We start from the raw sequence: 15164 nt of genomic DNA, 5'->3' as shown, positions 1-15164 counted from the left end.
ATTAAAAAAAAATTGTTAAGTTAGCTCCTTTTGAAAAGACATAGCCTCTGATTTCCTTATCAAACAGAAAATTCATTGAAAAAAAATAATTTTGTTTTTATATATAATTTATTTTCATTTTTATTGTATTTATTTTCAGAAAACTTATTGAACCTAGTGTCGACAAGTAGATACTCCTGGAAACTATCAACAGCAGCAGAAAATTGAGGATCTCTGTGAATATTTTGGTTTTTAAAAAGCAACTGATTTGAAATTTTGAAATAAACACATTTTCTTACATTCTTTGCAACAGGAGGTTCTGCTAATCTAACCTGCCGAGCTTTCTTTGGATATAGCGGAGACGTCAGTCCTTTAATCTACTGGATGAAAGGGGAGAAGTTCATTGAAGATTTGGATGATAGTCGAGTCTGGGAAAGTGACATTAGGTAAAAGAAAAAGCTTTTTATTTTTCTCTCTATTTTTTGATAGTTAATGTAATACCTTTTATCACAGACCAACTCAGGAGATCTTTGGGTGTGATCCCTGTTTTTGCAACATCCATCCTTTACCTTTTTGATTCCACCAGCAGAGAACAGAAAAATGCCCTCCTCTGCCAACTCTGATGTTAAACAGTTGCAAAAGCAGAATAGCTGCCAAAAAAGAGCCATAGTGTTGACCAGCTGGAATTTGCCCAGTGACTTTTTCAAAATGTGGCAATCTAAAAAAAACAACCATTAAGACACTTAGTAAGATGGAATAAAGAAAAATAAATATCTCCAGAGAAACAGCTCAAAAAAGTATTTTTAAACATGAAGCCCTAAATAAATGCTGAAGTCAGACTTCCCTTTTGGAATGTTTTGATTTCTTCATGAAAAGAACCTGAATTTCCTGGGGGATGTTTTCTGGCCTGTGAGAGCCAAGCATCCTGTTATGTGGGCTGCTTCTATCTGCTGAAATACTTGTTTTGGAGAGGATCTGGCAATTCATGCCATGTACTTCTACTGCTCCTCACAGTGATACCTCATTTGGAAATTAAGGACGAAAGTGGTTTTCTGTTGAAAATTACATGCTTGACATAGCATACCAACTCCTATCCAATATGAAGTATCTGCTTGGATCTGGAGAGCTTCCTTTTTCATTTATAACTCTGTACGTGTGTGTATCACTCTTTCTATGTATCATAGAAATTCAGACTCAGAAATTCAAACTCAAAAATTCAGGCAAATCTAAGTGTGCATGTCATGGTTTAACCTCAGCCAGCAATAAGTTTCACACAGCCACTCACTCACTCCCCTATTATCCACCTCGGGTGGGGAGAAGTACCAGAAAAAAAGTAAAATATGTGGGTTGAGATAAGAACAGTTTAATAATTGAGACAAAGGAAGATATTATAATAATAGCAATAATATTAATTATAATTGTAAACATATATTAGTAATTATAATTGTAATGAAAATAAGAAATAGAGGAATAAAACCCGAGAAAAAGAAATTATGGACAATACAATTACAATTGGCAAAATCAGGAAGACCACATAGACTTTCAGGGTCATCATCCCCAGATATAGGCAAAAGAGAAGTGTATTTCACCGCAGTGTACTTCAAGTTTATTCTATAAAGGTCTAGATCAATACATGAAATGGCACATGATAATAAGATCAGCTATATTTTTCATTTAAAGCTTTTGCCAGATAGTATTTTGTGGAGGAAGCAGCAGAAAAGCTGTTTTCCACTTGTTTTATCAGGTGTGACATGAGGGAATTGCCTGGAATAATTTGTCATTTGCTTTCCTGAGTTCCTAAAACCACTGATGGTCTTGCTAGGAGGGAAGGAAAGTAATTGCAAGACAGGTGGATTCTTACACAGGAAGCCTTTTATTTATAATCTGTATGAACTAGCAGTACCTGATATACCAGTTCTTTCTACTGTTTGATAAAACACAATCAAATTTTGTAATGCATTCTAGAAATTATCTCTCAGACCATGGCATGTAAAATGTTATTTCTGAGAAGGATGTTGAAGAGCATCAGAAAAAGCATAAACATTGTATTTGGCCCAAACTCCTGCTGTGACTCTAAGCCCCCAGAATAACTGTTTTTCATTTTCTCTCTTCTAAAATTCCAAGACTTCATGGACCAGGGTCTCCATCAAAGTGTGCAATGATATATTATCCATGTGCATATAATTCTACTTAAAGAAGACAATGAACTGCAACTTTCATTAACATTTACAAAGCCAAACCTCCTCATTAGAAGTGAGGAAGAAAAGGGCATGCTATAATTAAATTAAGATTTCATCAAACCATAGCCAAATTTGAAGCCAGAGAGTTGTGAGTTGTAAGCAGCATTATTATGTCATGATTATCTAAAGCTTCACTGTGGTACAAGCAGAACAGCAGCAATGGTTGTTTTTGTGGGTTTTTTCTCAGGGTTCTCAAGGAACATCTTGGGGAACAGGAGGTTTCCATCTCATTGATTCTTGACTCAGTCGAAGAGGCAGACCTGGGGAATTATTCCTGCTATGTTGAGAATGGGAATGGACGCCGGCATGCCAGTATTCTTCTACACAAAAGGGGTAAATATGCAGCTTTTCTCCATGGCAGGGTAAAATGTAGGGGTGGTCAGTTTGTAGAGATTCCCTCTGATGTAAGCATGAATTTTGGCTTCCTAAGAATTAATAGCCAGTGGTTATTTTTGCCCAGGAATTTGTAGAACTTGCAAAGTAAAAGAGAAAGGATGTTGTTAATTATGGCTGTCACTGGAAAAAAATACAGTAACACCTTTTAATTATATCTCTATAAAAGATGCATTTAATAATTCATTAACTTTAAAATTCATAAAGGCTCAATGGAGAGGAAAAAAAAGGAAACCACAGGTGATACAACTGTAATAATTTTCTATAAAAAAATCAAATAAAATTTTAGGAAAACAAAAAAAAATACATTCCACTTCTACCAGAAATGCCACCTAAACCCCATTCCAGGGGGGGTCCTGCATAGCCTGACTGTGGACATTTTCCTTCTAACACTTTTGTTTAACATCAGCATTTCTGAAGTGAAACATCCTGACAGAAACTTCTAAGAGCTTTGCTGTTTCTCCCCACAACTCACATCCCATGATTCCACCCTGCCCAATGGCCACAGCCACCTCCCACAGAGATGATTGCAGGGAGAGAGAGAATTTCTCACAAATCAAAGCTCTCAGACCCACTTTGTCCACTTTACCTCCCAGAGGGTGTTCCACATGCCTGGGGTTGACACTCCCCACCCTCATGCAGCTTCCCACGGGCTTGAGAGAGCAAAGCATAGGCAGGAGCAGTGTCTGCACTTTGCTGTCATTTCTGTGCATTTTTAATACTGTTTGTAAAGGTGAACAAACCAGGATCTTACTGTGGTGCTAAAGTACTTGTGGCATCTCAATTTACATCAAAGCAGTGGTGTCTTCCCTAAATTTAGCTTTGTAGCATGCAAAGTCTGTGTAAGCTTAGAAGGAAACCATAAATCAAGGTACTGTGACCAATTTATTTAACCATATCGTTGGGTACCTCTAATTAATTGAATAGAACTAATTTGTAGCCCTTTTTTACGTCTTGTTGCTGCTTCTTAAAAGATGCAGATGAGAATTACAACTTGTTCTGCTTAGCCTGGCATTTTCCATATATTCTTGAATTTACTGAGATAAGAAATTAACTTATTAGAAAATTGAACCTCAACATATATATATATATATATATATAAAATATATATATATATATAAAATATATAATATAATATTTATATATATATATACATATTTATATATATATATATATATGGTAGCCATATACCTTAATTCTGTGACATTTGAACCCAGAGCAAGAGCTGAACCCAAAAAAAACCCACTGAAATCCAATGGCTTGTCCTTAATAATCAAGTTGCTTGATGGAACACTGAAAATAAATATTTTTTAAAGCTTAAATTACTTTAAAACAATATTTAATTGACATCTGTTAAGTTACATGCTGATGGTGAGTCCTTATTTTCTCTTCCATAAGAGCAGTGGCTCCAAGACTGAAAACATGTAAGTCTTCTCTGTTCTGTGACCACCAGATTTCTAATCTAACTTTATGCATGCATTAATTTTGCAAGAATATACTTTCCTTGCTTCCTTTCTTAGAGAACTCAGTAAGTCAAACATACCACAGTATGTGACCTCATGATGACAGGCTTAAGAGGGAGTAATTTCAATATTTAATTGCTCTTATAAATAGTAAAAGGACAAAAATAGCAGAAAAACTCCCAAAAATATTTCTTTTCCTCTTTAAGTAAGGCTGAATCTGAAATAGATCTGGAAGCAAAATCTGTTGTGCCCTCAAAAAACAAAAGGTACCAGATACAAGTCTTCTACACATTTTGCATGTTGACAACTGTTTCAGTGAAATGATAAATTAGGCATGACAGATAAAAATTTGAGCTAGTCTCTCAGGTCTCCTAGGAAGAGCAGTTTTGCACTGCTTGCTTAGTCTCCTGTATATCACCATGACAACCTTTCAGTTTAGGTTTCCTTGTTTAGATCCACATTTAGTCTCTGCTAGGAATGAGTTAGCTGGTTATTAATTCCTGATTATTTGGCTGAATTAGAGCATTTGGGACCTAAAAAGTAGGTAAATTTGCTTCCTGGACACCGAGACATTTGCAGATGTATTCGTTTTGGCTGGTTTTCTAGTTAGTGGTCTTTATTGTGTAGAAGAGTACAAAAATGCTGAATCTGGAATCTTCACTGCTTACCTGAGAAAGAAATTATAATCCCTCTTAAATTTCCAATGTGGAACATTATCACCACGACAATCAGAAGGGACAGCAAAGCAGAAAGCTCTGCTGCTGAACAAAGAGTGCTCCTGGAAAAAGAGGTATTTAGGGCTAAATGCTGCAGTGGGGATTCAGGCACAAAGTTGAAGCCTTTCAAACACCTTTGCAACTGCTGCTTCGCCCAGGTCAGTAGAGTCTCTGTACTCTTAAAAGTCCAGGGGGAGATTTTAGACATACCTACAATTACCCAGGTCCTGAAAGGGCAAGAAGTCAACAGTCTAAATCACCAGAAAAAGTAAAAGTCTGGATGCATCATTCTTAATAGTCCCACTGGTCAGCCCAGCAAGGACACATACCCCAAAAAAAACCCATAGCAGGGTCAATCCATTGGTTGTTCCCCACCCAAACCAGAGCCTGCCACATTCAGCAAGGAGAAGGGAGTTTCTTCTCTTCCCCTGACAGGGCACTAGAATGGAAAGCCTTTCCTGAAGGAAACTAATTTCAGGAGGGGAGCAGAACACAGTGCTCCTGGACTCCAACACCCCTTGTGGCAGAAAACTGAGCCCAGTTTCAGCATCCAGCTAAAAAGGGAAAAGCTGGGGCCCCTGGTACCTCCTTCTAGTGCAAACACCATCTCGGGGAGCCCAGCCCTTATTTTCTCCTGAGCTCCTTTTACTTTTTGACACTAGTGGAGAAAAGCTGTGATCTATGTTTTTCTGCTGCCAGCTAACCATTTTTAGCAGCCTAAATTTCCTCAGATGTTGCTTATAGGGAGCATTTAACTCAAAGCTAAAGGCAATAGAGTGTTTTAAGCATGACAATGCCAATGTTGTTTTCTCATTCATTTCTACAAAATTTGTCCAAAAGAATTGGAAAAAGAGAGTCATCAGAACCCAGAAGATTCAACTTTCATCCCTTTCTTCCAGCTTCTGACCAAATTTACAACAATCAAGTTATTTTCTCTTTTGTGTGAGAAAAAAAATCGACTTGTTATAATCTAAGGTTGATTTTGTTACTTACTGGTGATAGGTGCCATCGATCATCTATAGCAGTTACAGGTTAATCTTCAGGCAGGTAGAGGAAGCTTCCAGAAATTAATTCCAAGAGTGGTACTGACAGCAGCTAAGCAGAAATTTATTAATGACACACTACAGATTGCAGATGATATAAGAGGTGGATCACACACTATGGTTCTATTTCTGTCATTTTTTAATTACAGAAGACAAGCTCATAGTCTATCAATGCAGTAGATAAAAATGTAATTCATAAGGTAAAAGAATGCTCTTCTTCAATGTTATGTATTGACAAGTATGACTTTCATGCAGGATCAAAGCCTTCATAATCTCATTTAATCATAGACTGTCATAAATACAAGTTATTATCTAATTACATGATTATTTTGTTGAAAGTCATCTCTGCATGTCTGCAAGTAAAACTTTAAAGCAAAAAAAATTTCAAATTCTCTCTTGGCATTATTCTTTAAGAGGTATTGATATTATTTTAAAAGCTTAGTAATATACCTGTACTTTTCCTGGGACAGACACCAGAACTAAGAGCAGGTAACATATTTTCAAGCATTTTTTTCAAAGTATCTACTTCCCTTTCTTCCCATTTTCATTTATACTGCATTATCATCTAATTTCCTATCCTGGGCCTCTTTTATGGATTTAATTTGTTTTCCTCTGTCATAGGTGTTCTTGGTGGGCATACATGAATCTTGTTGACTATAAGTTAATGAGGGGTATTTAAAAGAAGTTTGGGTTTTTTTTCCTGTCAGGAAAAAAAAAAAAAAGATTTTCACTGAAATAAATTGTTTAGAGAAAGAGATTTAATCTGTTTGAAATTGCCCATGAGAACATATGTTTGAAAAATATGCAAGCTAATATTTCCTGGATGGAATGCATCTTGAGGAAAACTACCTTATTTTAAACTCATAATTTCTCAATGCATAAGCATCATATTAATATTTCCTGCATAATGTAATAGCAAATTCTGAATAGAAAGTAATTTTGTATTATTTTCATATGGTAATTAATGATAATGGAATTGCTGACAAGCACCTTGAATTGCAGTGCTATTCACACAATAGTGTAAATGCGGTTTATTACTTACAGACTTGAATGTGCTATATGCAATTTCAGTTAGTTGGACACAATTAGCCACAGTGGTATTGATGAGTGACAATTAAGACTTAAAAGAGAAAATAAACTAGTTCTTATCTAATCTCTGCAGAGGAACCACAGGTGTTATATCCCCCTTTACCATAAAGCTTCACAATGCTTCTGAAATTCCTGAAAGGAAACTCGTCATGTGAAATATGAGAGCAATGAGTTATATTTCAGCTTGTGTTAATTGGTCCTAAGTACTTGTTCATTGCAGCAAATCTCTGAATCTCAGTGGAAGCAACACTGCTGTAGAACTGCAACCCACTTGGTCAGTTAAGACCTTACACGAGTCTACCTTCCACTGAATGTATAAAGCATTCCATTTTTATTCTGTGCTGCAGGAAAAGCTTTTCCAAGATCATCATCATGTTTTAGAATTGAAATTGAAATTGGATCGGATTTGATGGAAGTTGATTTTTCATTTACCTACAGCCATTGAAGAAGTCTTCAAGTTGTCACTGTGCTTGGCAGTGCAAAATTCATTCTGCCAGGAAGTTAATGACACAGACTAGAGTCAAATATCAGCTCCCTTCTTGTCCCAAACCTAACTAAAAGTGACTGTCCTTTTACACTCAACCTCATCTAAAATCAGTCAAGGAATAGAATAGTAAAGACCTCTGCCTGAAAGAAACTCTTCATAAGATTATTCTTTTAATCAGTAAAGTTTTTCTCGTCCTTTAGAAAATTGGACTAAGATAACTCCAGTAAAAAGGTTTGTAAGATTACTCAGCATGTGCCTAAATCTAACTTTCCTCAGACAAATCTTAGCTCTGACAATGTGTCAAACAAGTTGGTTTGTTTAACAGATTGCTTTTTAAAACAACTTCTGTACCACTTTTATCATAGCTCTTCTTTTTATGTAATGTCTAAGTGCAATTCTAACCTTGACTGGCAAGGATGAAAATTAAAATAAAATTTCACGAATTGTTCTGACAATCCATGCATAGCTAAATTATTCATTAAAATTATCCTCGGAAAAAAATGTAAACAGTATGTTTTATAATCTTGCATCCTTGGAACTCAGTATTCAATTTTTCCCCACATTTTTAGCACCTCCCAATGCCTCTTACATTAATTTCTTTCAGAAGATCTAAAGGAAGTAATAGTGTGGGCTGCCTGATTTCTGTAGTACAATTAACAAATAGAAGCATTCCTAATCAGGAAGATTTCAGATCATACATGGTTCATTAATCTGGGGAAGATAACCAAAGATTACTGCAGTTCCACACCGTGACACTTTCTTTACTTCAATCTATATCATAAACTGACTTTAAAAGGCATTGGTATGTATTCAAATGTATTAAGCTTCGGTAATATTGCAGCATCTGTATTTTTCCAACCTTATCCTTTTTTTGAGCTAACATACTGCTGGAGATAGTCAGTGTAATTACTCTCCTAGTGGGAACAGGTATCCCGCACTTCTCAGCAGAAATAAAAATGTCATCGGTAAGAATATACTTCTATTGTAATAATTTACTATCTCTATTTTAATAACAGTGGAAATCCAACAGCACCAAAGCTCAGATATGCTGCCTGCCCTACTAATGAATAGATTAACAAGATCCCTGTCTTGCATTTGCACACATATATGCTTATGTATATATATAATCCCAAACCTGACTAGTTCTTTTCCATAAGGGAATCAGGAATATATATTATTTATTGATATAAAAACTAAAGACAACCAGGTCTCAATACTTCTAATAAATAAAATGAAACTACTGCACTGAAAACCATATTGAAAACCATAACTAAATTTACCCAGCTTCAGTCAGCTCTACAGACATCCATGGTGGGCATGCGTGGCCCATGATGGCAGAGAGCATGTACTTTTGGCTAAGAAATTATTTCATAATCAAGCTAATGTACAGCCCAAATCTGCTTCTACTGCTATCAGAAGTACTACTGTCCTACAATATCAATCAGTAATGATTCACAACAGTATCCATATAGGATATCCATATAGGATATTCACACATATCCATCTAGGTACCTTTAGCACAACCAGATTTTGTTTGGCAATATGAAATAAAGAAATGAAAATCCTCAAAAGTAGAGAATAGATTTTATACATATGCATATTGGATATGCATATGCTGTATAAAGCCGTGGTTCTATATGCTGTACTTTGGGAAGATAATGTGTTTTACAGCCATGCATAATGAATGCTGTACTAAGAAGGGGGAAAAAAGAAAAAAAAAAAACAAACCTCATGCTCCTTCATTTAAAAACCATGAATATGGGTTTCTTTGTTGATAACCTAAACTCTGCCTACTCTCTATGGCTGATCTCTGAAATGAGACTCAAACAAGTGCTCCTACCAGCTTCCTTCTTCCTTTAGAAGAAATACACCCATTCATAACCAAAGCTGCATGTTGTAACACATCAGTGCCTTCTCCCCTTCCAAATTATATTCGTTATCTTTATGGTGCCTTTAATAGTTGAAGTCTATGAAAGTGTACCTAAAAAACTGAGAATGGCCTCTAACCAAACCCTATCTCTTTGTGAGTTAAATCATCCAAGACAAGCAGAGAATGGAAATCAGTTTAGGCCACAAAGTTGCAAAGATTTATTTATGTGCTAACCTGAAGCTCTGTGAATAGTTCTGTTGACTTCAGAGGGATTACTTATAGTCCATGAAGTTGAGCAATCTGCGTAAGTGATTGCAAAATTGAAACCTTAGATAGACTGTAATTGGATTTTGAAAAAGGCTCAGAAACTGAATACACAGCTATAAATCACATGTGCTTGGAGAGTTATAAATCACAAAAAAATAGAATGTTTGAAATATAATTATTTTTCTTGGTAGCTCAGCTATATGATGGCTAATTAATGAATAAAATTAATTTTAATTTTTACAGATCATTAAATGTAAAGCCCCCGAAGCATGTCGTATAAGTCAAAAGATATGAATCCTTGACAGAAAACTTTTATTTACTTTCTCCTTACAACTCTAGCTATGATAAATGAATTACCTGTATGACACAGTGAAAGGAAGTTTATCATATATTAGAGCCAGGTGAAGATCAAAGATATATCCCACAAATGTGCCAAATAATTACAAAAGAAAAGGTATAAAATGAGTGCATTTATTATCAGCCATATCATGCTAGATATTTGGAGAGCACACGTGCTTTGTTTTAATTAGCTGTCTCTTTCACTGAGCTGCTTGGCCAAAGCCTCCTGATAAGGAAAAAAATTGTAGCCATTGGTCAAAATGCTTGTAACAAATCTTGTTTTAAATTGAAGCTATTTATTCAGAAACCAATCTACTACTGCTGCAGTAATCAATGTGTTTTCCTTGGAGTAGAACTGCTCCTGCGCTACTGGAAGACTATTGTTAATTGCCTGTAACTAAATGATTGCTGTGCTTCTGGATGTAACTCTCTGGCACTTGCTCGTTTGTTGTGTTTAACAGAATGCCTGTCCCCCTAAGTGCTACCCGAGTAATTTTCCTCCACTATTTTCCACATTCAGTCTCAGCTCCTTAAGGAGGGCCAGGTCTGTAATTTGAGCAACGCAACACAGGGGCTAAATAGGTTTTAAAAGGTTTGCACTTCTCATGCCTTGCTTATGATGTGGAATTGTGCTGAAATGGAATCTTTTTAGTATGTAGCCACTGCAGGAAACTTGAATTTCAGCAGGAAAAACAGATCACACTTCAAAGGGAGTGTAATGCCTGCTGCAGCAACTGTGCTCAAATCTCTGTAAAAGGCAGAATGAAGCAGCAGAAAAAAATGTTATTGTGCAGGTAACCATGGGCTATAACCTTGCTGCTCCACTTTAACTTGGCTTTAACAGTCACTATATCGTTGTTGAAACTGTGGACATACACATCAGCGACACCCTTGGCACTCACAGAGCACCTTTCAGGAGAAACTTCTCCTAGGGAGGAGTCAGAGCACCTTCCCCAGCTCACACTGGGAAAACCGGGGCACAGAAATGTGAAATGGCTTCAGTCACCTGAGGGGCCAACAGCAGAGGCAGGACTGAGCCTTCTGCTTCTTGCAGCTTCAGTTCAGCTCAACACAGAGTAACGCTGCTCCCAAAATCCCTGAGGCAGCTTAGAGCCAGCCAGTGGCTTCTCGGGGCAAAGTTTAGCACGCAGCAGAAACACAAACTCAGGGCCTGGAAACAATCAGCCTGGTGTGACACTGCCCAGGCCAATCCCTCTGCCTTCCACGGTGCTGCATGGATGTGGCTGTCCCCCTTCCAGCACTCTGGGGATGGCTCAGGCACCTGCAGGGCTGGGTGTGAGGATGCAGAAATCTGCTGGGCTAGTCACTGTCCCCTCTGCATCTGAACCCTCGGAAACAGCAAACATGCTGATAGATGCTGCCCAGCACAGAGCAAAATACAATCTGACTCCATTAGATCAACAGACCATGAAACTTACTTTGCAAACAAATCTGTTTAAGAAAGAACCACCTTATGTGTGTACGATCACAATGGGCTCCCAGCAACACATGAAAAGGTAATTGCTAATACATTTCAGGCTGACTTAGAGAATTTGGTTGTTTGCTTTGATTGCCTAATTAAGGACAGTTTTGTGTGCTTTCAGATAGATTTTACTGAAGCAAACATAAAGGCATAATTTTATTTTATGGGGAAAGATATAACTAAGAGGAACTCTGATGGCAAAAGTGATGCAGTGCATTAGTCTGACTTCATGCACAGTGACAGAGAACAGATGACTACCTGCAGTTATTTCTTTCTATTTAATATCAAAATCATTAGTTTACAGAAAATTTCTGTTTTCCAGTTGTAAAGTTTTTCTTTGCCTTTAGTGAGTCATAACAGCAGGCACATAAATAGAGTACTTTGCGCCTAGCAACCCGAAATATTAAAGCCTTTCTTCTAGTCACCATTGAACAGCTGCATCATCTGTATTACAAAATGATAAACAGGGTATAGTAAGCCAGTGCAGAGTAATTTCCATTTCCATTTATATTCTAAAATACTGTATTACTTGTCTATGCAAACCATATTTTGTTGAGTGTTTTTAATAACATTTCCCTCTCTGGACCAGAAAAGTATTGGGAGTCTGGCATAACCGTGTCAGTCTTAAAAATATCTAACACAAAGGAGTTTCCAGCACAGTTTTGGAAAGAGTGACATGGAATATAAATGCCTTTTTATTTTATTTTATTACATTTTTAGTGTCTTCTAGAGAGCAATGAAATCTTCTTACAGTTGCCTCAGAATAATAAAAAAAAAAACTGTGTGATTCTCAGTAGACACTGTCAAATAAATGCAATTGTCAATTTTTCCTCTAACCTTTTATTACTCTAATTGAATTGTATTGTGCTGGATTATCAAATCTGCACAACCACACACATACACAAGAAAGGTTACTCCAGGACTACCCTCTTTCACTCAGAAAGAAGCTGCCCACCAGAAGAGGATACTGTGAAAATAAGATTTGTTCCAGCACAGATTTTTTATGAAGCAAACTCTATATCTTAGATTTCCAAGATCTGGGGTTTTTTTTCCCATTCCTCAAAACTCAGTGATTTTAAAAAGCATGGAAGGTCTTCAGATTTGCCAGACAGTGAATTCCAATTACAAAATTGTTAGCAACTCTCCTCCTCCCACCCCCTTTTTCTGACACTTCCAGATTTCAGTAAATAAGCAAATGAAAAGTAACAAAGCTCTGTGAGCTTTCTTGAGTGTGCAACACTTCAGACTGGGGAGGCAAAAGTCCATGGTGCCAAATTACCTCTGTGCTGACAAGAGTTTCCCTGCTGGTGCTGGACACTTGTGCGGCCACAGCTGAGCAGTTCCCATCCTCAGGAATGGAGCTCCATGGAGATGATCTCAACCCATCCTGTGAAGCAGCAAAGACCCCAGGGCGTTGCTGTGAATGGGAATGTCACAACAGACAAATCAGGACAGTTTGCTGTGACTATACATTAGCTAAGCCCACTGGGGGGTAAGAGAGAATAAAGATGAATTGCAGACTTCTGGGAAACTGCGTTGAAAATATTAACACATAACTGAGATGTGAAGTTGTAGGGTTCCTCAGATGATGGGTCTTCACAACTCTCAAGATTTTTGTGGTGTTTTTTTTTTTTAATTATTATTTTTATTTCTGTTTTTATTTGGGAAAAAGTAATCAAATCCTTAATCTTGTCCTGTTTGTCCACATCCTTTTTGTATATGGAATAAGGGAGGAGCTGGTTTTACATTATAGTCCTCAAAAAGGAAACATTCACCTCTGCTTTCACTGTAAGTCAAATGGCAACACTTATCTAGGTAAAGCAAATTGTGATCTATATACAGAAAGAAAAAAGGCAAAGAGTTATAAAATATTTCATATATATGCACATATTCATACACATATACAAACACACATGCCCAGCAATTTTTATTTTTTAAATGAGCAATTCCTATGGTGTACCAGAGGGAAAAAACAGCTTATTGAAGAATAAAAAAAAAATTAATTAGATATTCATTCAAGTGCCTTATAATGAAATAAATACATAAATAACCTATCATTCATTATTTAATTTTTATGTTTAACAGAAGTGCAAGGTCTGCTGCTAATCTTTCTGTGGTTTGGAATGTGGTTGTTACTGCATTTTGTAATTCTTTGCAGAGCTGATGTACACAGTTGAGCTTGCTGGTGGGCTCGGTGCTATTCTGCTGCTGCTTGTTTGTTTAGTGACTATCTACAAGTGTTACAAGATAGAGATTATGCTCTTCTACAGGAATCATTTTGGAGCTGAAGAACTAGACGGAGGTAAGGCAGCTTCTTAGCATGTTTCCTACTTTCTAAGAATGTCTGTCTTTTATTTCTCTCCACCAAGGCCCAAAGTTAATTTCAGTTCAAGGTATATTAACAGCTGCAATTTTAAGCACTGACTTGAATATACATTCCTCATAAGCACAGTCACAGCTGAGCTGATGTGTGTTCTGCTCTCTGGAGCTCCAGAAGACATCTTTTAGCATCTTTTAGATTTTTATTCCCGACACTGAATGTGAATTGTCAACATTGATGCATTAAAGATTTTCACTTCCTGTGAGTACTGAAAGCCAGCTTTACTTTTTCTGTAAGCAAGGGGGTGTCCTCCCTAATTGCATTCAACAAATAGGTAGAGGTTGAAGTGAATCTCAATTTACTGAATGTTTAAACTGATCAGTTTCAATAAACTGTACTGGGTGTTTGGAAACGTACCCAGTAGCTCATTTCCATGAGTTCATTCACTTAATCACTGAGCAGGCTGCTAATGGTCATTAAAGTCGTTCTGTGATTCAAGGACATCCAGCCTAAACAAAAGTAATCCTCAGTATATGCACCAGCTCTATCAAACATACACATGCATTTTCATTTTTCTCTTTTTAAGCACTGAAGGAAAAGGTCTTCTTTGCCTCTAGCCTTATTAATCAAAATTGGTGTTGAATAGCAAACTGGGTTGAGCTGCAGGCTCTGATTAATTAGATTTGATTTCTCAGGTCAGAGTTCCTGATGTTTTGTGCTACCACTATGCCTTTGGTGACAGGACCTTTTTTTCTACAGAGATACTAATAAAAGTTTTTTTACAGGTCAAGGTAACAGCCTGTGGGCAGAAGCCACTGTGATATATTAAAATAAAGATGTATTGATAAACAAGTGATAGCCAAATCTGTCACTGATAAGGAAAAGAGCAGTTGCAGAATTACAGGTCCTTATATAAGACTTCCATAATAAAATCACTAGGGAATGACCCATTTCTGCCTCCCATCTAAAAATGCACAAGGATTCAAAATAGAAAATGCTCAGAACAACAAGCCCAAGAACATCAGAACATTTTGTAACCTTCTACGGGATTTACAAAAAGATGCATTAATGTAGCAGCTCACTGGGGAAAAAAGTCAGGTTTTTCTATTTATTTTACCAAGGAGGAAACTGAGGCCCAGAGGGACTGTGAGTCATGGAGGATTTTGACAGACACCTTCTTTCTTTTTTTTCAGAAGCTGAAATCCTCTCCTATTCACAAAGCAGCTGCCAGTTTAAATGGGCATGCTTACTTCCATAAATTGTGTGAATTTAATAATAGTCAGAATATGCAGAAATAGACACTTAAAATAATAATTGTTTAGATAGATGCAATTTAATGTTTTCTCTATTAGTATCAGTAATTCTTGTTTTTATAGCTGTCATTTATCATTTCCTCAAATAATTCTAATTCATTTGCAGACTTTGCCAGGTACTACACTCTTGCCTCTCTCTCTTGTCCCATCCCATTGGTCACC

The 15164-nt window shown here is 36.8% G+C and overlaps 1 protein-coding gene across 1 annotated transcript in view; it reads left to right on the top strand.

Moving 5' to 3' along the window:
* Positions 1–15164, top strand: part of IL1RAPL1 (interleukin 1 receptor accessory protein like 1) — a 660453-nt gene that overhangs the window by 633440 nt on the left and 11849 nt on the right. The window contains exons 7-9 of the mRNA XM_085050061.1: positions 293–425; positions 2407–2552; positions 13528–13671. Of these exons, the coding sequence (XP_084906187.1) occupies positions 293–425; positions 2407–2552; positions 13528–13671 (423 nt within the window). The remainder of the gene's footprint in view (positions 1–292; positions 426–2406; positions 2553–13527; positions 13672–15164) is intronic.

The sequence above is a fragment of the Lichenostomus cassidix genome, chromosome 1 (assembly GCF_008360975.1).
Source record: "Lichenostomus cassidix isolate B80296 chromosome 1, HeHo_3.0, whole genome shotgun sequence".
Taxonomy (NCBI): domain Eukaryota; kingdom Metazoa; phylum Chordata; class Aves; order Passeriformes; family Meliphagidae; genus Lichenostomus; species Lichenostomus cassidix.
The sequence above is the reverse complement of the archived record's forward strand: the minus strand, read 5'-3'. Positions and strand labels throughout refer to the sequence as shown.